The sequence below is a fragment of the Phyllostomus discolor genome, chromosome 4 (genome assembly GCF_004126475.2).
Source record: "Phyllostomus discolor isolate MPI-MPIP mPhyDis1 chromosome 4, mPhyDis1.pri.v3, whole genome shotgun sequence".
Taxonomy (NCBI): domain Eukaryota; kingdom Metazoa; phylum Chordata; class Mammalia; order Chiroptera; family Phyllostomidae; genus Phyllostomus; species Phyllostomus discolor.
In genome coordinates, this window is record NC_040906.2 from 59,523,219 (window position 1) to 59,550,862 (window position 27,644).

Below are 27,644 nucleotides of genomic sequence, written 5' to 3' on the forward strand. Positions count from 1 at the left end.
TTTATACTCTAACAACCAATTATGTGAAAAAGAAATAAAGAAAATGATCGCAATAACAAGGGCATCAAAAAAATACTTAGAAAGAGACCTTGCCATATCACCTGGTTCACTATATTTTCTAATTATGATTCATTATCTGCCTTCCCACTCCCATTGGAATGAGTTCCCCCAAAATTAGAGAGTTTGTTCAGTTTTTTTAACTGCACCTTGATTAGTGCTGCTCATATAGTAGGTATGTTTTTTTCAATAATTGAATGAATGAATGACATAATCTGAACACAAACACTGAAACTTCTGCTTTTGACCCTCTCTCAGACGAGCAGCGATTTTGTGGTGTTAAAAGATCCCATTATTTTCCTGTATTTAGTCAGCAATACCTCTTATTACCCAGTGTTTGAAACTAAAGAACAAAAAAATGGTTATGAGAGGACGGAAAGTTTTTGGTTGTTTGTTTTTTGTTGAATATACGAATGAAACCTGCCTGCACGTAGTGGGGGGAGGCACTTGCTTGTAGTAGCCCAAAAGATATCTTTGTAGAATCAATAGCTGAAATTAATAACTTGAATACTACTGTGGAAACATCTAATTGATTGTCTTCTACCCAGGTACAAGGTCAACTCCTAACATCAAGAAAAGATGTAATAGTGCTTTATGAAGAAACAGAAAAGAAGAGTACAAATCAGCCTCACCTATAAGGCCAAGGCTTCACTTCATTTCAGCAGCTTTCACTTGTTTAAGACGAGGCCCAGAGCTAAAGTCATGGCAAATAAAATACCCATTCAGCAGGGAAATCATCAAGGTCTTACTATTTATACCGCACTAATTACTGTGTAAGTATGTCCTTTCTCCAAGTAGCATACAATCACTTAAGGAAGAAAAAGGCTTAGCTGTAATATATAGAAAATTAATTTGCTATACAGTGCTCTGTTGGATATTTTGTATGCCTCTGGTAAACACAAAGACTCTACATTCCTTATCCAGTCCAAAGCATGACCAAGTTTCCCTGCCTATCCAAACATCATTGAATGTACTTGCTATCATATTACTTTTCCTAAATATATCTTTTTGATAGCCTAAATGACCCCTGGATCCTCCATATAATTCTGGACCATGAGGTTCTCATCATGAAGCATATAGACTACCCCCCACAGTCATGCAAGGCAGTGGAATGCCTGAGTAGCACCTGAGGACTCATGTTTATATGGCTTCTGTGCTAAAATGAAGCTGCCATTTTTCAGTGTGGTGTCTTTTTTTCCCCTCATGACATAGACAAATGTTGATGTTTACTACAAGTTGGTACATTAGTTGCTAATTAAGTTCCTAGCTACTTCAGCCAGAACTTGCTGTATTGAATCCAAGAAAAGAATGGCAGCTATGTCAAAAATAAGTTGTTGGGGATTTTGTTTTGTTTTGTTAAAGGAAAGTTGTATATGAAAGGACATGGGGAATTCATGTGCTGGGAGATAGAAAACCTTCAATCTTGGCTTCCTCCTAAACTGAGTTGGTGGTTAGAGTATCCCTGGGTCTTTCACCAGGCCCTGGTCAGAGCCAAATAAATACTCTGGTCTACAAATGGGCCACTAAAGTTAACTTTGTCATGACTTACTCTTTTCTCATATCCACTCAGAAATTCCCCAAGGAAACCTTTAGTTCTTGGGGACCCACGGGACGTCAGGTTTATATCTAGAAAGGGTGCAGTGGTCACTTCATCCTGAGGTTGTGCAGTTACACCTTTCTGGAAACATTCCTTGTTAGCTTCATCTCTCCACCTGTCCTTTGCAATCTTACCACCCTGGCGGGGCCTGGACCGGCCTGCATTTTCCAGCTATAGCGAACTCCTTCTTGTAGGGCATCAGTTTCTCTTCACTTCTGGGCTGGAAAGTCCCGAATCACGCGCTGTCCTGCCTTCCACATTTTAGTTGACGAGGATGTGTTGCAAGACAGCCGTGGGAAAGAAGTCTGATTTAAGAAGCAGAATCCTGCAAGGAAGACAAAACGCCCGCAGGTGGTGCACTGCCGGAGCGTGGCTACCTTGCTGGGGCTGGAGGGGCTGGAGGGGCGGGAGGGGCCGGGCGACTTCGCTTTCCTTTTCTCGTCCCGCGGAGTGCTCAGCCAAAGGACTCCCCTTGCCAGAACCGACCAAAGGGTGGCTCCTCCGGGACGTAACAGCCACACCCGCGCCCGGCGGCTGACGTTTGGAAACTCCTGAAGAGGAGAATCGAAACAGAAACCGAACTGCCTAGCCAACGGCTGGGCTCAAAAGCTCCCAGCCGATAGCACGGCGGCGGCTGCCAGGTTTCCACCCGGAAGCACTGCAGAGGCAGCGAGCGGTCCGCGCCGTCCTCCCGCGGCTGCGTCTCCCGGGCACACCCCGCGCACCTGCTCACCTGCCCACCCGCGGGGTTCGGCCGCACCGCCGCGCGGGCCTGGGGGTCCCTGTGGCCAACCCCTTTGCTGTCAGGCACTTTGCGGCAGACCCTACTACTCCAAGGCAACGGACAGTGGTACCCACATAGCACCTGTTGAGCAGAGAACAGCAACCTGTCCGTCTGCTTGGGAGAACCTCGCCTTTTCTGAGAAGGAAAGATGTCCAACGGGTATTCTGCAGATGAGAGCTTCCAATATCTCATCTCGTGTTTCCGGGCCAGAGTGAAGATGTACATCCAGGTGGAGCCCGTGCTGGACTACCTGAACTTTCTGCCTGCAGAGGTGAAAGAGCAGGTTCAGAGGACTGCCGTCACGGAGGGGGACATTTGCGCAGCTGAACTGCTCCTGAGCACCTTGGAGAAGGGAGGCTGGCCCCTGGGCTGGACGAGGGTATTTGTGGACGCCCTCCGGAGAGCAGGAAACCCTTTAGCTGCCCGCTACGTGAACCCTGATCTCACAGACTTGCCGTCACCATCGTTTGAGAACGATCATGATGAGTGTCTCCAACTGCTGAACCTCCTTCAGCCCACTCTGGTGAACAAGCTTCTGGTTAGAGATGTCTTGGATAAGTGTGTGGAGGTGGAACTGTTGACAATCGAAGACAGAAATCGGGTAGGTGTCGGTACCCGATTGTCAGTACCAGATGGAGTTGAGCTTTTAGGCAGAATTTGCATCTCAGGGCTGGTCAGTTTTTGGCCCCATTCCAGATGTTCTTTGACATCTTTGGGTAAATCTGGCTTCCCCCTTCATTGAGAAAAAGAATATCTAGGCACTTAAAATATGATTTTGAACATTTAAATAGAAAAAGGCCATTTTTTCTAATTCTTTCACTGAAATAAGCAAGAGTTAATTCTAGAATAATAATGTGTGCTAATAGATAACATTTATTGAATGCTTACTGTGTGCAATTAGTATATTTTGCAAAATGTATTATCAGTGTTTATTACCAGAATAATCCATTGAGGTGTATAACATTATTAACTCTGTTTTACAAATGAGAAAACTGAGGTATGTTAAAAACTTGCCCAAGGTTTCCTAGGAAGACAGTGGCAGAGCTAGTGATTTAGGGACTGATGGTGTGAAATTTTATGTCTTTTTCAATACACTGCCACGGAACAGGGATCAGCAAAACATGACACACGGGCTGAATCCACACTGCTACTGGTTTTGCCAGGCCCAAAAGCGAAGACTGGCTTTTAGATTTTGAAATTTTTGGTGTTTATAAAGAAAAGTTTTTAAAAAAGATTTTATTTATTTATTTTTAGAGAGGGGAAGGGAGGGAGAACGAGAAAGAATCAGTGTGTGTTTGCCTCTCACATGGCCCCCACTGGGGACCTGGCCTGCAACCCAGGCATGTGCAGTGACTGGGAATTGAACCTGCGATGCTTTGGTCGCAGCCTGTGCTCAACCCACTGAGCTATGCCAGCCAGGGCATAAAGAAAGTTTTATTAAAACACAGCCATGTTCATTCATTACAGATTATGTCTGCTTTTGTACTTCAGGATAGCCCAAAAAGCCTAAATATTTATTATCTGGACTTCAGAGAAGGTGTTCATCAATCTCTTGCCTATATTGTACATTATGCCATTTAGTCTTGGCCTAAATAGGGAAATCACATATAATATACACACTTTTTTTTCCTCTGGAGTTTCAACATTCTCTGAGTGTCAAGTTTGAAGATTCATTGAGAAAATATGTCTCTAATTGCAGTTTTTCATATTAGTGGAGCAGTGGATATTTTAGGTAGCATTTCCACAAGGTGAATTTTGCAAGTGACTTTATACTTATTGTAATGTTTTATCGTTAATTGTTTTCTAACAAGTAAGGGTGTACTACTAGTTACAGGCGTAGTAACCTATTTGAATCTGACTTATTCAGGGTGATAGGTCAAAAGTCTTATATTGAAAGGCAAATTGGAAAATAAACCTATGACTAAAAGTCAAAGGCCTTGTCTAACATGCTATGAGTTTATCATTTCCTTTCATTCTTTCTTTTTTTTTTTTGACTTATTAATTGTTGGCATCTTCATTACAAAGTTTTGGGCCTTGGACTCATATCAGCTTATCTGTGACTTAGTCTTTAGTGACTAAATTTCATGTTCCCTTGTAGATTTGACAGCTATGGGGCTTGTCCAAAAACCTAAACATGCATCTAATTTTGATGGCTGGTTTTCCCAACAAGTAAATTACTTTACACTGTTGTCTGTAACGTTTATGTAGTTTTGTGTATTGAGAACCAGCTAGAACGCATTATAGTAGTCCAGCTGGATATGACAAATGTGTACATCACTGTGGCAGAATCTTAATTTGGAAGACAGTATGCAGCCTTCAAGCCAGCTGGAGATAGAAGATGGCATTTTCCGCCACAGTAGCTGTTAGGAAGTCCAGAAGCAACAGAGTCCAGTAACACCACAAAGCTGTTTATGTTTGGTGGGTATGATGTCCCGATTGCCAGCGAAACAGCACTTTTCCTTATTTACTCTAAATACTTCTGCCTATCAGCATCACTTTTGTCTTGCCTGGATTGAATTTCCTCCAGCTAGATTTTATCCAAGTTCTTGATTCTGGCAAGCTTGGAGGCAGCTAGCAGTAATGCAAGGGAGTTGACACAAGAAAGATATAGAGTAAAGGGACATTTGTGTACTGGTAGCAGCTAAGGCCAACACAACCCAAACTCTCCCTTGGATTCATATCTCAAAGGAGGCACTGAAAGACAGAGGGGCTATGTATTTGAAACTCTTTAAAGAGGAATAGTGTCTCTGTGAGGTTCTGGAATGATTTTTGTACACATCATTTTACATGTGTCATCAGAATAAGAAGTATACCATGGTGAACAATGGGAAAGATGTTCTAGGTTTAGAGGAATCTATTCATATGGAGGCCATTGATGAATGTTTATCTTAAATGGAAAAGTACAGTGGGAAAAGCATGAGAATTTGGAAAGGAAGGATCTGGACTTAACATCTTTGTTTCTCATCATATATGTTACTTTGGGCCAAGTTTTTTAAGTTCCCTGATTTAAGTTTACCCATGAGAATTAATATAATAATAATTTCTTCTCCCATAGAATTTAATAAACACAAAATCATGTTTATGGAAAAGCTATATATGGTAAAGAGCTGTTTTGCCATGATGATGATAACTTTTATTATCATTCATTTGGTTACATTTTCTTGTGAATTTACAGTTTCAGGGATTTAGGTTAATTGAGATCTGATTTTTAAAGTCCCTGGATTATAAACTGTGAGTTGAGGAATAAACTTTATCCTTCTACCTTTAAGCTCCCAGAACCTAACCAAGACTAGATACAGGGTTGGTACTGAATACATATTGATTAATACTTAAGCAGTTGGTTAAATTTATTTCCAAAGAGTTGTCTAGAATAAGAGATGAAAACACATGATATAATGAATCATGGCAGACATTGGGGAATGGATGGATGGTAATATTAAGAGTTCAAAATTTGCTTTTGGACAGCTTAAAGTAACATTTAACGAAGTAGTCAGGACTTCTAAAAATCATATCTCATTTTCATTCTTTTCTTGTTTTCCAGTAGACATTGTTTACTTGGTCTGTTAGTTTAGGATTCCAATCTCCACATGTTAGCGCTCCTCCCCACATAGCACAGCTTCTGAAAATGACCCTGGATTTAATTTTGTGTCCAGTGACTACCCAAAGAAACTTACATAATTGTTTTATTTATTCATTTATGAATTTGTAGAATGGCACAAAGGTGCCACGATAATGAAAAGATTGGAGAATAACACAGATATTTTCTGTGCTTTCATGGCGCTTATGTTATAGTGTTGATCAGTGTTCATTCTTCTAACAAATAGTTAAAGAATGTCTAGCAAAAGCTAGACATTGTGTGAATACTGGTGACTCAGAAATAAGTACAAGAGTCACTTTATGAATCATTACAATAGAATGATCACTAACTGTAAGGATTGCCCACGAATTGACCTGCTTCTCCGCTAGGATGCTTATTGGACATCTTGGCCCATTTATTGACTTAGTCATGAATTCTGGAAAAGAAATGATCACATAAACATTTTCATAATGTTTTAATATCATTTGGAGCAGTTGAAGAGAGGTGCATGTTTCAGCCCTGGGCAGTTCGAAGTGTAAACAATTATAGTCCCAGAAAACCCCATACAACTTTTCTTTGCATAGGAGAACCCGAGATGCTAGGACCAATCCAACTAGATACCTAGTCCACTAGTCCTGTTCTCCCTACGTGAAATTGAGTACCTTGGTCATTCCCCACCAGTTCATTGTATTACTAAATAAGGATAGATATGAATTTTATTAACAGGAAAAAATATTAATAAGAAGCTAGTTATGTTAATTTGACAATATATAATCCTTTGGTAAGATACTAGCTTTTGGGGGATTTAGTTCTTTAAAATTCTTTGCTTGTAATGTGAGTTTTACTTCCTGATTTACTGGCACTAAGAGGAGCTCTGCTGTATTAAAAAAATCAACATTATATTTAAATAGCTATTTATGGTTATTATGAGGGATAGAAAACATTTTTATCAAGCTGTACAATTGTGTTGGTAAACCAGTACTTATTGGAAATATCATTGGTTTCTCTACTCATTTCTGTTGGAAAGAAAAAACATAAATCAAAGAATCCAGAATATGAAAGCATTGAGTTATATTATCCATAAATTCATATTTACCTTATATTCTTCAATTAGATAATAATGTATTCATAGACATTTCAAATTATGTGTAATTTGATATTCAGAGAAAAAGTTCAGTGGGGGAGGAACATGAGTGGGAATCATTATACGTTCTGTTGCAGCTTCAAGTCTAAATAGTTATCTCCCAAGAATTTCAGCAATTGAGTTTATGTATTGGGATCTAATATCTTTACTGTCTTTTAGGAGAGCAGATTGAGTAAAATTATATATATAGTTAATTATATATAGTTAATTATATATGTAGTTATATATATAGTTGCTTCAAAGTGTATTGATGTATTTTCTAACACTCAGTCAGGGAAGATTCCTTAAAAATTCCAAATTTTGATGAAGCTGACAAAATTACACAGGTATTATATGTAGTTCCACATTCAAATAATAAAAATACTTATAGGAAATAATGGCATAAGGATCCTTAAATGCCTGAACTCAGTAAGGACAAAGCAAGTTTGGTAAATGTAATTTTATAGTAAAAATTAGCTGATTAATAAAGAAAATTTAATGGATATAATATGCTTAGGTTTTTAATAAATGTATTTATTACAGTGCTTCACTTGTTCTTTCTAGAGAAATTATTTCTGATTAAGTTAGTAGATAATCATAAGGTCATTACAAACACCATTGAAGACAAAGAATTTTTATTAGATTAATGAAATTAAAGAAAAAGGTAAATAGGTAAGAATCTGCTTACAAAATGCCATGGGGAGGTGAACTGAAATCACCTAACATTTATTAAGTTCAAGTAGTTATTTTAACCCTTCTTGCCAGAAAACAAACTCAAAATTAGGGGCAACTCTCAGTACAGGAAGGCCGCACTGAAGCTGGTTCCTGCAATCAGCCTCTACCTCTGCCGTGCCCGAGCGGTGTGTTCTCTGGGAGGCGACCTGGCTGCTGTGCACCTTGAACTTTTGATCTGTACAGTGGGTCAATATTGTTACCTTTTTTAGAGTTGCCAGGTTAATATATCCAAGGCCTTTATAACAGCATTTTTAACTATTAGCTAATAAGACTACAACATCCTCTAGGTAGAAACCATGCTACATGCTTATGTACTAAGCAGTGTTCACTGGTAAAATGTTTGTAAAGGTAGATGTTTTTCCTTGTCATCCATAAAGATAGTTAACACTGAATCTGCGCCAGACATTGTCCCCAAAATGCAAATCCCTGACTTTATGGTATATATTTATAGGGACTAGGAAACACATAAATTTTGTAGGAAAAACTAACCTAGCTACACAGTAGATCCCACACATCAGTATTCCTTAAAGCTGAGTCCCGCGTGCAGCAAGGATGGAGAATGCCTAAAGTCTTTTTCAGTTGCTGCATTTTACGCAGGTAGAAACCAAAGCTTGATCAGAGAGATAAAGTAGTTCCCCTGAGGGCACAGCAAACTGGTGGTGTCCTGTCTGTTTTCTGCTCTAACTGTGGCTTGTGTTCATCCACGTTTAGAAAGGTTTGCTTCGACTATTAATCTGAGAGGGAAATTAAGTGAAGCCGAAGGGTTGTAATGAAAGAATGGAGAAATAATTCTGCTCACTACTTTAAAAAGGAATAGATAGAGAGTTCAATCTGTCTCATAATTTTAAATAAATGCCAACCTAAGAAAAATATTATAGTAATAATAAATATTGCAAATATTAAATAGACAAAGATATAAATCTGTGATAGTAGTGACTTCATCATGGTAATAGTGAAGAAATAGGAGTTAGATTAAGAGATGTTTGACTTCCCATTTTCAGACTTCACGAGTTAAAAGTAGAAATTGGGTCCTAAATACACAAAAATAAACTGATGCAAATAAACATAAAATGGCTAGAGAGTAAAGGCCCTTTCTTTTGTACCCCTTCCTCAGAATGGCTGAGGTAAAACATTTCTTGCTACAAGTGGCCCTGCTCTTTTCTCTAGAGTTTGAAATGTCTTTATTTATACTTAGGCTTAATGCTCAATCTTTCTGAAGGCTAGTTTCTTTTAAAATTAATGCTGAGGATGTTTGACCTCTTGAATTCTGTTTTTCTCTTAAAACAGGTATCTGCTGCAGAACACAATGGAAATGAAGCTGGTGTGAGAGAACTGCTGAGACGGATCGTGCGGAAAGAAAACTGGTTTTCCACGTTTGTGCTTGTTCTGAGGCAGACGGAGAACGAAGCCCTTGCCCAGGAGCTGACAGGCTCCAGCGCCTCTGAACCCAGCGCAGGTATTTCCAATTCCACGAAGAAGGGTTTGCACATTTGCTCGATGATTGAGAGTTTAATGAAGCTTGCAGACACAAGGCCACACGCTAAGATATTTAGAATCAAAATTTCAAAACTGAAAGGGCTTTGAGAGTTGGTGTCTTTTTCTCCTCTTTACAAATGAGGAAACTGCTGCCTAGGAAAAGATTAACTTACAGAAAACCACAAAACTTAGCAAAATAGACGAGAATATTGGCATATTGGGAGCTGACTCCTCGTCCAACACTCTTTCCACTACCCATCTTATTTTAAAAACAAGGTGATTGTCTGAAAGTTTTATCAAGATATTTTAAACATAGAATAAATTGGAAGAAAATGCTTTAATGGTTACTATGACTCTGTTGCTTAGTCTTCTGGATATTTATATATGTTTTAAAGGAATTTATTAAATATTTGATTAAATGCCTGTAATAGCCAACGTATTTCATTATTACTTCATGTGAGTTTTTAAATTATTAAATTATAATAATATAAGTAACATTTTATAGTCATATATTTATAAAGCTGGTTTAAAGTGCCATCTTATCCCTGGCTGTGTTGCTTAGTTGGTTAGAATGTCGTCTCTATACGCCAAGATTACAGGTTCGATTTCAGGTCAGGGCACATACAAAAAACAACCAATGAGTGCATAAATAAGTGGAACAAAAATTGATCTTTCTCCCTTTCTCTCACTGCCCTCTTCCTCTCTCTCTCTAAACTCAATAAATAAACTGTCATTTTATTTTTCTTTTCATAGTATGTATCCTATGCTTTAAAAAATATTAAAAGACAGATTGAAAGTTAATTGGTAATAACTGATTTAAATGAATTAGAATTATTTCAAGCTCATGTCTACCCATTTGGTCATTCACTCATTCAGCTAACATTTCATGAGTGCCAAAGGTGTGCCAGACACTATTGTAAGGGCTGAGGATATGGACTTAAAGGAGACACACAAATCCCCCTCCCCCCATATACCACACTTTCTATTAAGATACCGAGTAAACTGTTTTCTAAGTTACCTATGCAAAATAAAAAGATAATTGCAAATTATTAACAGTTTATTATGTTTTTATATTATATTAATTAGGTAGCTTAATTTTGTCCAGTGGTTTGAAGTGCACACAGAGATATACATATACATAAAGATAGATAGATAGGGATATTTTTTTTAGAGATTAGGATACTCCTTTTTTTAAAAGATTTTTATTTTATTTATTTTTAGAGAGGGAAGGGAGGGAGAAAGAGAGTGAGAGAAACATCAATGTGCGGTTGCTGGGGGTCATGGCCTGCAACCCAGGCATGTACCCTGACTGGGAATCGAACCTGCGACACTTTGGTTCACAGCCCACGCTCAATCCATTGAGCTATGCCAGCCAGGGGATAGGAATATTTTTATTGCACTGAATTAAAATGCTCTAAACATATTTGGACAAGGTCTTTTATCTTCACCCCAAAACAAATGCTTGGCAGGTCATATGTTCGTGCCATCCAGAAAGTGAAAATCTCAGGAGGCCTTGCAGCTCTCCATTCTCTCTTGAACTACTCAAGATTAAGGTAGGGGGGAGCTGTTTGCTCAGTCAAACTTGGTCAATCCAGCTTTCAAAATCCAGTCCCTGCGGGATCTGTCTACAAGCAGGTTCCAGGGTTTCTACTGTCATTGCTTCTGTTCCACAGCAAAGCTGAACTGCACAGAAAGTCCTTTCAGTTGGAAGCTTTACTTTGTGTCAGTTTTCTGGAAGGGCCTCAGTTGCAACATCAAGATTATGAGTTTTTACACTTACACATTACGGCCCAGCCATTGTTTCCACAGCACGTCTCTGAGACCAGTTTGCTAAGTCTGAAGGTACTTTCTAAAGCTACATGCTACAGCGATGAACTGGGCCTCAGGCCAGACCATCCCTTTCATGATGAATCCCTTTCAAGATGCCATGGGAACACTTCCATTTGTGACAAGCATTCTAGAACTTGAACTTCAAAAGGGAATGACTGATGTTTGTTTTTTCCCCCCTGGAAAATTTTACCCTCAGTATATCAAAGGATATTAGAAAGGTCAGCCTTTCAGATCACATAAGACCTTCTTATATCCATCCCCCAAACTAGAGAGTACCTATCCATTCTACACTTGTGTGCAGTGGCATAATTGTTCACGAAAGGGTCTAGAAGATCTGTTCTAAAGTGTCTTCTAGATTGTCCTGACATAGACAATGTGTCTGGCAGTATTTCCTGCTAAGATATTTTTAAGTTCTACTTCATAAGCTACCTTGCTAGAAGTTTAATGTAATTTTTCAAATTGTAATTCTTTGAACAATAACAATCTATAAGGAGTATGTATAGTAAACCTCATATCATACTTCTTAAAACACATCTCAACATACACACCTAATATTCACACACCTTCCTCGTTACTGTCTTTATTCTATGCTATAAATTTGTCCTTAAGCCTCTTTCAGATTCTCTCAGCCCACGCACATATCATGGCTGGCCAGGGCCAAGCATTTCACAGAAGAGGAAGGTCCTTAGGAAAAGAAAAATAGTGGCACCAATTTTCCATGAGCCTTCTATTTACCCCGGGCCCATGTCAGGGTCCCCTCATGGCTGGGGCCCCTCCCTCTCTGGACCAAAGTGGGTGATGGTGGATGTTGACTTAGATATATGGGCTATTGCAAGGGCAGGGAGCAGAATAGAAATGAGTCTCTGAGCTTCCTTTGAAGGTCTGAGGGCAGACGCTAATCTGTGGCTGGGGCTCAGCATTCTGCTCTCACACCAACTTGTTCCAAAAAAGTAGGACTTACTTTTTCTTTCCTCAGGAAACTAAATCAACAAAGTCAGGGATTTAAATATCGTTTGCTGAACAGCACATCTTATGAGAATCTAAGCATTTTTCTAGCAGGTCTTGATGACCAGAAAGTTAGCTGTGATTATTCTTGTGGCTAGGAGCTGCTATGGACTAAATTGTGTTACCCCAAATCCACATGCTGAAGCCGTAACTCCCAATGAGGCTGTATCTGGATATAGGGTCTTTAGGAATTAATGTTACATGAAGCCGGAAGGGTGGGCCGTAATTCAGCAGGACGGTGGCCTTATAAGAAGAGATAGCCTCTCTGCCCCCCATATAAGGACACAGTCAGACAGTGACCTTTATAATCTTCTTCCTTGAAAACTAAAGAAAGGGCTCTCACCAGACACCAACCCTGCTAGCACATTGATCTTGGACTTCAATCTCCAGAAATGGGAGCAAGTAAAATTCTGTTGCTCAAGCCACCCAATCCATGGTATTTTGTTATGATGGCTCGAGCTGACATCTGTGGGGGCCTAGGCTCTGAATCCTTATGTTTATTGAATCTTTGCTCCTTCACTTCCCCAGATGTGTGACTTTGGCCAGGTCTTGTCTTCTCTGTGCCTCAATTTACTTCTCTGTTAAGTGGGGATAATAATATCACTCACTTATTAAAGTTATTTGGAAGATTGAATAAGTTAACATGTAAATTGCTTATATAGTAAGTTCAAAACAAGTTGGGTATTATGATTATAAACTCCAAACACACTTAATATTTAGCTGCAAACATTATCAAGTTGTTCGGCCAAAGACAAAGTCCAAAGTCATAACAACTTTTTTCCAGGAAATTATATATGCACAAGACTCATTCTCCTTTATTTTGTAAAATAGCCTAGTCCAAAATGATACTTCAATTTTTTTTCTTTATAGCATCAGTCTTCTCTGACAGATTGCAGCTTCTGAAGGACAGAAACTCTTATTTTTCTTGTAACCACATAGTCCTTTAAGAAAATAGTCAATATATGTTGGTTGAAGGAAGAAAGACTGGACAGAAGAAATAAAGGGAAGAAAGGAAGGATATGGAATATTTCATTGAATTCTTTAAAAATCGTCAGAAATTTAGAATACATGCATTTAGGCTGACATTAAAGCATATGTACATCTCATGTAAAACATACAGTGAGGGAACAAAATGGCAAGAGCACAAGCTAAAGAAAAACTACCACCAACTTTGCATTTTCGTTAACTCAGCCTTAGGTGTGACTTGCACCACTGAGTGAGTGGCTTACTTCTGAGAGGAGATGGTCAGAAAGGAGATCACCACACTGCAGTGTCCACAAAACCAGGTTCCACACCTTTCAATGGGTCCAGGTGTCCAAGTGCATTTGGGAAAATCTCTATGAGGGACCCCCCACTTGGTATTCAGAAAAACAATAACAGGTATTTATAGTGTATAAAAGCTTATTTTGCAATATAATGTACATTCAGAATGCCAACAATGGTTTTATGTATACTGTACAAAAACGTGCATTGTGCTATTTTTTACATTCTAATACTTTTATTTATAGAAAATGAGAATTTATCACAAGAAGATGGTCCTGAAGTTAAAGAGCCACTTCTTTTAGCCTCAGATCTGCCAAGTCCAGAGACACAGGGCTGGGATGTGGAGACTAATTCCGTGGAGTCATCTTTTGCGGATTCTTCTGCCGTTTCAGGTACTTGTGACACTTACACACTTTGCAGACACCAATGACTACTTCCCAAAAAGGCAACTCGTGCATCGACGACATCAGGATTGTTAAGCAGAGGGAGAAAATTTGGGCTGTGGGCTTTTGTGAGCATTTTTATTAAAGTAATATTTTTAGAAGAGATTAAAATAATTCCTCTTGGAGGCTAAAAATGTTTTCAAAACTAATGCAATATTAATATGTTATGAATACGAACACATTTGGTTCTAATTTTACTTCGGAAGACATCTGTGGTCCTTTGCAATGTGGTAAATATCATACACATGCCCTATATTTCACGGTTTTCAATGTACTTTCAAATATGTTATAGACATGTGCCACATAAGGATGCTTGCATCAGTGATGACCGCACATGTGACGATGGTCCGGCAATATTATAATGAAGCAGAAACATTCCTATAGCCTAATGACACTGTGGCTGTTGTGAGGTGGCAATGCAATGCATCACTCACATGTCTGTGGTGATGTTCTAAACAAAAAACTGACAGTCGTCTAAAGGTATAGCACATGCAGTTGCATGCAGTGCATGGTACTTGTTAATCAACGACTATGTTAGTGGTTTATATATTTACTGTACTGTACTTTTTATCACTATTTTAGAGCATACTCTAAAAGTTTGCTGTAAAGCAGTATGCCGTGTTACCTGGCCCTGGCCTCATACATCTCGTGTTTATTGAATCTCTTGATTGCCTCATTTTCTCTTGTGCTTGGTTTAATCTCATGGTGTTTTGTATACTAACATGCTGTAAAGGCTAGTGGCCTGGGAGTAAGAGGCTGTTACACTACACAGCCTCGGTGTGTAGTGGTCTGTGCTATCTGGGTTTGCCTGTGTGTACTCTGCAATGTTCACACAACAACAAAATCACCAAGTGATATTTCTCAGGACATATCCCAGTTCTTATGCAGCTTGTTTCATCCAAAGCTCTGATAATGAAGTAAAGCCATTACCTTGTCCCCTATTTTACAGACTGGGGTATCTCAGGGAGGCTCAGCTGAGTAGTGGAGACGGAAACTAAGGCTGTCAGTAGAAAGATGAACAGGTACTAAACTGGCGTTGGCTTGAATTGCAGTAACTAATCAGCATGAGAACAAGATACCATGTTCAGCTTTTTGATGTGAAACGGCTCTGGAAGGACCCAACTAATTTAATTATGTTCCCCTCCCTAATTTGTTCATGGTAGAATCCTTCTCTCCTCTTCTCTCTCCCCAACAGGGCCACATTCTGGTTTCTCAAGACATACTTAAAGTCTGTGATGTGATAAGTGTTTAACAAGTAGCTCTCTGGGGAAAAGAAAAAAGCTCTGATTGGCAATGTATACCAATCTCCATGGTGTAAATTCTCCCACTAAGGCTGATCTCAAGCCTTCAACCACTGTGTAGCATTTTCATCATATAGGCATAAATAGCCTCAACATCCTAGATGATATAGTAAAATGATCAGGAAATGATGGGCTTTAAGCATTCATTACCTTTGTTTTAATATCATTTATTTAATTGTATCAATAAATTTATGTAACTTAATTTTTTTAATGACTGTCCTCAACAACTGGCTCACAAAATTTCTGAAAATTTAACAATTGGTCCTTGTGCGCTGGTATAAGCTGACTCCTGCAACCACTGTAAAGTATACTATTTTTGGTTCAGAAAAGTAATGTGGCTGCATTACAGCAAATTTGAAACATAGAAACATACAAAGTCAGCCATACTCTCAATCGAGTGTGTATCCTTCTCATCTGTTTACGCACCTGGACGTTTATATATAATGACATTTTTCCTGTGTTCTTTGGGTGTTCTACAGAATGGCTTATAAAAACTGAATGATAGTTTTATATGCTGAATGCATTGTAATTGATTATCTAATTATTGAACATTTATGATGCTTCCAAATTTCTCAATTATGAATAATGCCACAATAACTCTTTGTATTTATGTCTCAGTTTAACTCTTATAAATGTATTATATAATTGAAATGTACGGATCAGGTGATTTCTACAATGTTAAGACATTTGATAATTAATGTCAAATTTCACTCCAGGACCTAGTATCAATTCACATGCCCTCCAACCACATAGAGAGCACCTATTGCCCCAAAGCCTCTTCTGTCGATGCAGGAGTGGGTGATGTTTTAACACTTTCACAACTGGGTATTTTATTATTTCAATTTGAATCTTTTGATTCCTAATGAAACACATTTACAAGTGTATTCATTTTTGTTGTTGTTTTTGTTAATTACCTAGCTGTTTTTCTATTAGGTTCTTTATCACCTTCTTGCTGATTTATATGAACGTTCTATAGCAATCCTTTATCACGAATAGCACCAGTATTTTTTACAGTTTGCTTGCTGTTTAGGCTTGTTTATGGTGTTTGTTTCTTCACACAGTGCTCCTGAGGTCAACTGGAGGGGGGTCTTGTTGCAGTGCAGATGCCCGCTCAGCAGGTCCTGTGTGGGGCCTGAGCTTCTGCCTTTCTCTTATGCTCCCAGGCACTGCTGCCCTTGCCGGTCCTGGAGTACACGTTCCATAGTGAGGTTTCATGTCTAGAATAGCAAAGCTTTGAAACCTGACTTCTGAAAGATTTTTCTTGTTTCATTTGTGCAACTGTGCTTTCCTTCAAAAATCATATCGGTAGGAATGCCAAAATCCACTATCTAACTTTGGAGTTTTCACCTTTTAGTACATTTCTTTGGTAGGCTACTTGACATCTCTGTGGGTTCCTGGCTATTTTCTAAATCCACACTGGAAAGAACCAAAGACAGGGTAAAGGCTCGGAAATGATCCTGCATCTCAAATAAAGTTTTCCTCAAAGGGTACCTAATGCATCCCATCGGATTGTACTTTATATATGGAGGATTCTGAGTCTCGAAGTGGACAAAGTTAAAAGCAAATCTTTTTAAAATTTCTGGTTTTTTACTGTTGAATATAAAACTTAAAGCTGCATTTTGTGAAGAAACAATCTGGATCTTAGTAACAGCCATAGAGAAGAGAAAAGGTTTTTCCCTCCCCACTCCACCCCTGAGGTTCCTCCCTTCCTCTCATCCCTTCACTTCTTTCATTTAACAAATATTTATGGTGTCCCAGGAGTGTAAATCCAGGGGAGCAGGAGACAGAAATGGCTTCTCCCCCCACAGTGATTTCAACTGATGGCTGTGCCAGGCATACAAGAGTCACTATATTAGCTGCATGTAAGTACCATGAAATAGTGCTATAGTGAGTGCTATGAATGAAAAGTACAGGCTATTAGAATATATAATAGTCTGAAGACACGTGAGTGTTCAGGACGATATACAGTAACCTGAAGACTCCATCCCACACATGGACTCTCTTCTAGTCTGGAACATCCTTGTGATGTAGATTTCAAAGCAGGCTGGGGCCATTGTGGCCATTTTCAGAGCAGTGCTGAAGAGTCACTTATTTATGAAAATGCAGTGCCTTTGCGTTAGGATATAGATGCTCCTGCTGTGGATTTTTCCAAGTGTCCATTTATTTTCCTGTTGCTCTTCAGAACTAAAAGTACTGATATAAGTAACTTGTAAAATACCATGAACCCAAAGAAGTTATTAGAGTTATTTTGATTAATTTTTTGTTGCAAAATTTACTGTGGAAGGCTTTTGCCTCATTGGCTTCTTTAACAGAATTAACAGTCAAAATAAATGTGAAAGCATCCCTTAGCCTCTTATATGCATTTGCATAATTTTGTTTTGTATATCTATTGCTATCAATAATATATAATCTTTATTTTGAATTCTAATATATTGTGTTAAGATTTCAAATACAGTTACCAAAATGGCATTGAAAGAAATTTTACTTAAAGTGCACATAATCTGCACATATGAATTTTCATATGCAGAAAGAAAAAACTTGACTTGAATTATTTCCAATTTCAAATGAAGATTTCTGTAATTTTTATTTCTGAACCAGTTTCTAAATTTTTTATTCAGTACATACAAATGTTAATTACTTATAATTTAATGCAAAGATTCCTCATTTATTGTTTTTAGCTCTTTTTACGCATCAATACACCTAATGGGTGAGACAGACTGCTTTTAATAATGGTGGCCCACCCTGAAATTGATTGCAGTCGCATCCAGGAGTGACTGACGTATCAGAGTGCCCTAGTAGGCAGATCTGGGGAGCAACTGCATCACATCTCCTCTGTGGGGGCTGGCATTTCTTCTCTTTTTCTCCTTCCAGCTGCTTCCCATGAAACAGAAGTGGTTAATTAAGGAATACCAAAAGTTGGTGGGGTTTTTTTTGTTTGTTCTGCCTTTCTTTCCAAGTTAACACAATAATTTCTAAAGGATATTTGAATAGTCTTCAGACTATTAGTAGGGCCTTAATGCTGGGCTCATAGCCCTGCTTTCTTAAGTCACTGATCATCGTATCACAAGAAAATACTGGAAAACTTCGGTGTCTCTGTAGACCACCCTTCCCGAGAAAACAGCAGAGGGCACAAAGCCTACATTCATTTCATTCCATTAAAAATGTTTTGCTTATAGCAAGTACATAATTATATGGATTTAAAAGTTCTATAAGTGGAAAATAAAATTGATTGTACAGTCAGTTTTAGTCGTCTGCTGCTGTTGCTTTGTCACAAGGGAGTAGTTATTTTACATCAACCTTTTTAGTATACTGTTTTAGGAAATAGTGCTCCATAATAAAAAGAAAGTAAATTAAATGAAATTCACAACTAAATAAAATTTTTGTACTTGATATAGACTTACTATGATGCAGAGTTCCGCAGAATATCCCCCAAACTTCTTTTATCACGCTCTGTTGGATCTTGCTGTCGTCAAACTAGAAAATGCAACTACTCAGATTGGTCAGCAGAGGGCGCTTTTACATTTCTAAAGAGTGTAATTTCACTGTTCAGTATAGTATAAGGGAGTAGAATGTGCCCTGTGTGAATATACAGTGCGCATGCCTATGAATGCATGTGTATATTTTGATTTATATATTCGTTCACGTGAAGATTTTAAAATTCCACCCCAGCTAATGAGCTTACCAACCTGCTTGTTTTCAGACTTTAATACCTTCTTTTTCATATTCCCCCATATGTTCCACTCCTTAGGTTTATCCGGTGACATTATGCTTTGGAATATATTGTGGGTATATTTTGCATAGATCATGTTCTGTAGGAGGGGTTTAAAAATTGACCTTTATAAGACAGCCTCCTTCTCCCTGGCCCAATCTGTTATAGCACTCTTGTTGTTGTTGTTTTGTTTTGCCTTTTTATAGACCGAAGCCCAATCTTAGATTTGCTCTATACTATTTTCTGTTAAAATGCCACAGAATTTATCCTTGCACTTGAGGACCAGAATAATGTTCTATAGCACTAACCTCTAGAAATTTAGAAATTTTTAGAATCTCTAGAAATAGATACCACATAGTGGTTGAGACCTTAGTGGGAAAGGTAACCGACAGAAAGAGTAGGTACCATTGTGTCAGGGCACCTAGACTATTGCAGGATTGGCTTGAATTAAGATAGTTCTCCTTTACTCCTTTGTTTTTCTAATTTTAGTGATATTAATGATTGTCCTATTGAGGCAATCCAAAAGGCAGGTAGGAATTTGAGCTGAGGGGGAGAAAGGGGTGCTGCTGCTGCTGCTGACTGATACTGGTGTTTTTTTTAAAATAATATAGGTTTGTACTTTATTCAAAACCTACCAGGAGCCGTCTGTTATGTGACTTACAATTGCATAATAGTTCTGGGAGGGTTACCATTCATATTTCAGGAATGAGGACATTCTCCTCAAGTCAAATCTCCTTCCATTACCGTATATTCCCCTGTACCCTCTTCTACCTCCCCCACCCGCCTTTCCTTCTGGTAATCACCAGACTGTTATCTGTGTCTGTGAGGTTTTTTCTTTGCTTAATGCCTCCACCTATTCCATCCTGCCTCCCAGGCCCCCTCCTGTCAGCTGTCAGCCTGTTCTCTGTATCTATGAGTCTGTTTCTATTTTGTTTGTTAGTTTATTTTGTTCGTTAGATTCACATATGAGTGAAATCACATGGTACTTGTCTTTCTCTGACTGGCTTATTTCACTTAGTGTAATGCTCTCCAGGTTTATCCATGCTGTTACAAAGGGTAGTAAGATTTCCTTCTTTCTTACTGCCAAGTAGTATTCCATTGTGCAAATGTACCACAGATTTAAAAGAATATTCCTAAAAGTTTACCATTCATCCTTTGAACAATTATAAAATACTGGCATAAGGCATGTGTGATCATCTCAGATGAAGTTTGTAGGAAAGCCCTTAACTAGAGGAATGTATTCTTTGGGGTGCTGCAATTGACTGATACTGGCTTTCAGGAGCCAAATGTGGACAGGACTTCCTAACTCCACACAGTGACATCTCACTGGTAGTTTCAAATCATGGTGATAACATTTACACTGTGGAAATTGGTACTTTTTAATTGTGACCTTTTCCCCCAAGACCCTGACTTCTGAACATTAATCAGGACACCCTTAAATGTGTCTCTTCACATATTTTTCTCATTCCTGCTTCTGTCTGCTTAACTTGTACACCTCCTCCTGAAGGGTGCCTGTCAGCTAAAGACATTCCCAATTCATCTTCTATCTTGCCACCCCTGAACTTTGTTATTGCCAAGACTTTCCATGTGGTCATCTGACATATCACTCATACGTGTCTCTGCTCTAGGACTTTTTGCCTCTGGTACTGACTGGCAGTGAGCAAATGGGCTGTTCTGGTGGGTATGGTTATCCCCAGAACTCTGTACTTTAATACCTGTATTTCCCTTTGAGACTCAACTCTAAAGGCCAAAGGGCATAGAGATACAATTTAAGCCAACATACATACACACATTCAAATTTAATTCTGACAGAAACACTTCAGCAGTATAAATGCTCTGAACAAGAAGCATCATGGATAGCCATGTGGGCCTGTGGCTCTAGGAGAGTTTCCCTCTCCCCCCCTCCCCAAACTCATTTCCTAGAAGCTTGGATCCAGGAGAGAATATGCAAGGTGGGTGGAGGTGGCTTCTCTCCATTCTGTGGGAACACATGTTCCCTGGCATGGAGAGCAAAATCTGACAGACCAAAATGTGAGCGTGTGTGTGTGCGTGCTCATGCACAGATCCATATACATGGAGCTGAAAATAAAAGTCATCTATTTCCTCTCAAAAAAGATTTAAGTTATTTCAAAAGAAAAGGAAGTATGTATTATTAGTAGAAAGTGAAGTACACAAGAAGTCCATGCCATCTTTGTGTGTGCCCGCACTTGCACGGGTGCTGGCAGTTTTAGGGGCCACCTTCGACAGCCTAGGCTGCAGAGATGGTGCAACTGGAGCGAAGGTGGGAGTGGCTTAAGAGGTGAAGCTGAAGTGCGTGAGGTCAGAACTACTAGAGTAAATATAAAGTTACTGTGGCAAGTGGAATTAGAGTATTTGCAGACCCCATCAGCACGGCCTCTTGGGAGGACAGGACATATTGGCGCCCTTCCTTCTCAGTAGGCACAGGGCCCCTTGCACTGCTTCCTGCCCTGATGTAAAACCACGTTCCAGCAAGCAGATTGCTCCACAGCCTGAGGCCAGAGGTAAGAAAGAAGGAATATTCTCTGAGCTAGGAAATACATCAAGGCTGAAAAGAGGGGGGACATGACCTGGCAGAAATAGAAGTAAGAACTAATTTGTATCTTAAGGAATGAAGCTTAGGCTTTACGTTGAAAAAAAGCAATGTAATTTATCAACTAATTGTTATAATAGCATTTTCCAGCAGAGGGCAGACTTTACATTGAAATAGATTTAAAAAGGCCTTCAACCAAGAGGTTTTCATTTGAATTTTTTTAAACTTCAATATTTTTGGTTTCTAAATAGTTTTAAAATATTTTAAAGTATTTAAGGCCCAGAGGATGTTAAATATGAAATTTCTCAGGTTCCAGTTAATATTTCTGTCTTGAAATATTCAAGTTGTGGTTGCAAAATGAGACTTTTTTTTTCCCCCATGGCTTACGGACTGGTTCTATCCTTGTAAGCAAAGCTGTTCTTTTCTGTGTGTTGTTTACAAAATTATTAGAGAATATCCTCTCTCTTCACTACACGAGCATCATTTTTCTTCATTTCAATAGAATTTGATATGAATAACTTATTTTCTTTAACAGAAATAACCAGGGTTTTCTGATCTGTTTCATAACTAGCTTTGATATTTTCCATAGAGGAAATAACACCTATATAAAAGTTAGCTAAAAGTATTATGTAATAAAACGCCAATATTCAAAGCCTCTTTAAGCTGCAACTTCATGAGAAGTCAAGATTTGTTTCTCTTCATGATTCATTTCCTTCATTTAAAAGAATCATTCTCACAACAAATGAGAAAGTAGAAAATACTGTGTATATTAAAGATTTTTTAAAAAGGTTACATCACTTGTGAGCATGGATCCGGAGACCAGTCAGGCTGACTCCACAGCATGTGTTGCCTTCAGGGTGACACCCAGTCTCCCATGGATGCTATTTTATCTGATCTCTTTTTAAATCATAGACACAGGACTTTTTCATTAGGATGTAAGTTCAGATTGACCTACTGTAAAAAGTATAAACAGTGAAGGAAGATAATTCTATATAGTCAGTTGCAGGAGTTTTTGGCTTATGAACTCAATAGGTTGGTTTAATTTTGGCATCACATAAACACTTGCTCAGTCTGGCTTTTCGGGGGGGGTGTGTGTGTGTGAAACATGATTTTTAAAAATGAATGCAGGAAGAAAAAGCTCTGGGAAAGACAGTCTCAATGTTATGGGAAATACCTTATAATATATTTTCTTTTATTATTAAAATTATTATCTACAGTACTTACATTTCTGTGAAATAAAAGATACATTGAGTTCAGAAGAAATTGCTGTCTAGGAAACAAAACTATTTTCGAGTTGAGAAACTGGAAATTTCTATATCCTTGAAATGACAAATACATCCACTTTCATAATGATCTCTAGCAGAAATTATTGCAATTAATTTTGTCAACAGGATAGAAATATTCTTTTATTTGTGTGCAGGAAAAATGTTTCATAACCTTAAATGGGATGTTTAAATTAAAGTTAACTAAAGTCTATGGATGAAATCAGAAATATTAGCAACAAAAACCAATCTATCTAACTTTGTTTCTTGCAAAGACAAGCTGTGTGTGGTGATCCCTTTGTAAGGCATATAGATGTGGAATCTCACTGTGTTCTACACCTGCAACTAATATAATGTTGTATGTCAAATGTGCTTTAATTCAAAAGAGCTTTACATTTCAGAATAAAAACTAGACATGAAATTAAAAAAAAGACTAGCTGTTTCAAATTGATAGAAAACCTGACATTACAATGAAAATGTCTAGATACTTAAAAAACCTTTATTTTTATCAGAAGTGTGGATACAGGCTTGTTTGCTGGTTCACAGAGCCTCAGCCAGGCACAGTGCAGGGCGACAGGCTCTGGAACCGGATGGAGGCTCAGAAACTGGGGGCTTCCAGCTCTGCCCTGCTCTAGCTGTGTGATCTGGATAAACGGTTTCACCTCTCTGACCTGTGGTTTCTCACCCGTAAAACGGAGGCAATAATGTGTATCTACCACACAGGATGCTGAGGGTTTAAATGTAATTTACATTATGTCGGTGAGAGCACAGTACTCAGTGACACATTGTAGATTTATTTTTTAGATGAAAATAACCCCAATAATGAACTTAATTAATAATACCCTATTTTTGGCAGCAGCTTTCTTTAATAGTCACTAATTATTTGTGTACATTGCATTAAATAGGTTCTCCAAATCATATGTGTGTTAGAACAAAGCTTGGGGAAAATCTTGACTTTACACTTACACGGAGCAGATTGAAGGTGATGGTTTAACTGCTAGTGATTACAAAATGAAATGGAAATCAAATGTAATTTCTGTTTGGATTACACTTAGTTGGGAAGTTAAAGATACAGCATTTGATTTTAGCTAATATTGGTAAGTGTTTCTCTGTATTTGTGGTATTGTTTTCATTCCTCAGTACCACATTCAATACAACAAATGAAAACCATGTCAAAATTTAATTTTTTGCCTCAAAACCTGGGTCTCTACTTCTAAGATCGAGAATTATCCTTACACTGACATTTTCCCCATTTCATTTTTCACCTTACTTTTTCTTACAAATCATATTCTCTTTTCATCAGTACATCTGCCCAAAACACTCTTCTACTTGACAGTTCTATCCCACACTCGCCTCTGAGCTTCTAACAAGGCATACCTCTGGGAATTCAAAGTGCCATATTTAAACTCTCTCAGTGAGATGTACAGGTTTTCCCGTGTGATCATAAGGGATTCCTCAAATCTGAGTTTTAGAGCTAATCTACGACAACTGATAAGCACAGTATTTTCACATTAGTATATTTATGTTGTGCTAATGTATTTAAACAGTATGTCTGTCTATTGAGAATTTTCCTACAAATTTCTTATTAGCTTGCTTTTACCTATCAAAAATGATATCTCACATTTTAATTGGCCTCGGCTGTAATTCCATATTTTCTAAGCTAAATAGTCTTATCCAGGTTTCCAGGGAGAGGTCACAGATGTCACAGATGCTCAGCGGAATACTAGTCGGCAGTAAAGAGGGGCAAATTACTGACATAAGCAGCACGTGGATGCATCTCAAACGGCCTCTGCTAAGTTAAAGAAACCAAACAGAAAGGCTATATGCTGCATAAATCTATTTATCTGACATTGTGGAAGAGACGAAAGGATGGGGACAAACCAAGTCTGTGACTACTGGGAGACAGCAGGAGGTACCTGACTATGAAGTGGGGTGAGGGAGCTTTACAGTGAAGGAAAAATCTTGGTTATCAATGGTGGTGACAAACTGTATGCGTTTATCAAACTATACACCTGCAAAGAGTCATTTACAAGGTGTAAATTATACCTCAGTACACCTGACTGTAAAATGGAACTGACTGAAGAGAAGAGACTTGTAGTTTTAGGGAGTTGTATGTTAACCCTTTCCAGAGGAATTTTATTGATAACATACTCTGTGCCTGTTTTTCACCCATTTCTATTTCCAGCCTAAATGTGTGACACCCAGACTAGTTTTCAAGGGCTAAAGGCTACTTTAATGTAATTTATTTAGTGTGTCTGGCAGCTTTAGCACAAAGTAATAGTCATCTAACAAGTGTAAGTATTATGAAATGTTATTAATGGTAAGAAGAACATTATTAAATAAACTCTTACCCTGGATATACACCAAATATTTGAATTTTATTTCATTTTCCAACCACCAGTAATTAAGCCAAAGTGCTTAGAGCTGATCTTACCTAATGTTATTCAACGGTTACCCGATACGAGGAGGTAGATTGTACTGGCCTCGTTTTAAATGAGAGGACGTTAGACACAGAGCAACCTCAACAGCATTTTCACAGATCCTTCCTATTCCAAACCCAGCATTTGTAGCCATCTTCCCTTTATTGTCACCAGTTTGGCAATAGTTCTGATCCTTGAGGGCTGGATTGCAAAAATCCTTGGAAATAAACTGTGAGGAGAGAAGTCTTCCCTGGAGGGAAAGATTTTCAAAAGGAATTGATAATGAGTACTAAAAACAGAAAATTGGGATCACAGGGGAAGGAAGGGTGTGTCCTTGCTACTCACGTTAACTGTAACCCTTTGGTAGAAGCTTAGTTTCATTATAGTGAAGAAAAAATGTATTTACAACCTCACATAAGCTCTAGCACAATTGCAGTGCCAGGTTTCAATTATATTCTTCGAGCAAATTTTTAATATTTTAAAATTCTTTTTGTTACTGAACTGCCGTTTTAATAAGTAGCCAGTAAATGAATGTACTTTATTAATTTTTTACTATATTCATTAACTACCATTTTATGTGAAAATAAATCAATAGTTTCTTTATAATATATTTTTAAGTGGCATTATCAAGACTAGATCTTTTGCAGGACAAAATTTACACGAAGGAGGGATGACAAAAGCCGTAAGTCCTTACAAATTTGCATTAGCTCTTGTGTTGGATGTGTGGTACTGTAAGTAGGGTTGTGGATTTGATTCACTACCTGGCAACTTCTCATTCAAAGTGAAATTTGTAAATGTAGCTTGCCAGAAACTCTTACCTTTTATTCATAATTATGTGGGTGTGCCTTCCCAACTTGTATTGAACTGTACGTACTGTGTGCTATAGAGGTGTGCAGTTAAAATATGTTTATCCTCAGAAATATTTTAAAAATATTTTAAAATGTTTTCCTTTGCAGAATCAGACACAAGTTTGGCAGAAGGAAGTGTCAACTGCTTAGATGAAAGTCTTGGACATAACAGCAACATGGGCAGTGATTCAGGCACCATGGGAAGTGATTCAGGTACTGCCTCACTGTTGTGTAAACCTTAAAAAGTGTGAAATGAGACGCCATATAGTGGGAAGCATGGGGGCTGTTCCTACCCTCCCAAGTGTATTTATGCAATTAAAGCAATTCTTTTCTACAGTTGAAACAGTTTTGGAACTTTGCCATTCACTTCCTTTAAAAGTACAACTTACAGAAGTCTTAGAATCAAGTGCTCTAATTTTGATCCAGTGCATGTCTTTCTGGTCTGGCATATGCCACCTTCCATAGAACCACGTTATCTACTTTATTTGTGGAATCTGTTTCAATTAATTTGACTGTTTTAAATTCTGTATACAATTTGGTACATTTTTCCAAACCCTAATTTTTTTAATTAAAATATATTTTATTTTATTTTTTAAAAATTTTCTATAAGATTATTTATTTATTTATTTATTTATTTATTTATTTAGAGAGGGAAGGGAGAGAGAGAGAGAGAGAGAAACATCAATGTGTGGTTGCTGGGGGTCATGGCCTGCAACCTAAGCATGTACCCTGACTGGGAATCAAACCTGTGATACTTTGGTTCGCAGCCCACGCTCAATCCACTGAGCTACGCTGGCCAGGGCAAAATATATTTTAAATAAAAATTTTGAGTCCCTCTTTAAATGAAGAACTAGAAATTACATGTACACTTAAAGAGTACCAATTTCTCTTGCATAGGAATAGAGTTTACAAAAATATTTTTTTCACTAAATGAGAACTTCACTAGGTGTTTTCCAAATTGGTCTTCACATTAGGTACATAGCCCACCCACAATAAATGAGAGTGCCTCAGCACACTTGAGCAATACCTCCTGTTATCAGATTTCCCAACTTTTGTCAGTCTGATCAGTTTCAAAGAGCTTCTTTTTGTTCTTTGAATGCACATTTCCATTATTATCACTGAGCTAAAGTGTTACTATCTTTTAAAAATGGAGGATGAGTTAGTTCTTGGATGTCTGTTAGACACCTTTCCATATTTGTCTGTGTTTGAAATATATCTTAATTAAAACTAATAATTTACAAACAAAAAAGTGCTTTACAATGTGGGCCACTAAGAAGCCATAGGAAACTGGCAAATTAAGAAACAAATTATTTTAGTCTTTGTTTGTTTTGTAATTGAGTTGTGGTAAACCCTTAGATATTGTGTACCCTTAGGTATTGTGTACTTCAGATTACCCAATACCCTTAGGTATTGTGTACTTCAGATTATCCTGCATTCTCAGAGAATAAAGAAATTTAGATTTGCAATAGGCTTTAAGAGTCAAAATAATTTACATAAGGATGTTTACCTGCCATAAAAGCTTTCAAAATGGAGTGTATCATCTCTTTTGTTTAAATGTCCTTTCTCTCAATAACACTCCGGTATCCCTTGTAATGAGTTGGTTTGAGGAAACCCAATTCACCAAATGTCAGCCATAACATTAACCCCAGCTAAGAGGGGTTCA

General features: G+C 38.1%; 1 protein-coding gene across 1 annotated transcript in view; it reads left to right on the plus strand.

Annotated features, from left to right (window-relative positions):
- Window positions 1-2,165: 2,165 nt before the first annotated feature.
- The window catches only part of IFIH1 (interferon induced with helicase C domain 1), a 50,160-nt gene continuing 24,681 nt past the window's right edge, over window positions 2,166-27,644 (plus strand). The window contains exons 1-4 of the mRNA XM_028510530.2: window positions 2,166-3,039; window positions 9,161-9,329; window positions 13,693-13,839; window positions 26,090-26,194. Coding sequence (XP_028366331.1) covers window positions 2,587-3,039; window positions 9,161-9,329; window positions 13,693-13,839; window positions 26,090-26,194 — 874 coding nt within the window. The 5' untranslated portion in view covers window positions 2,166-2,586. The remainder of the gene's footprint in view (window positions 3,040-9,160; window positions 9,330-13,692; window positions 13,840-26,089; window positions 26,195-27,644) is intronic.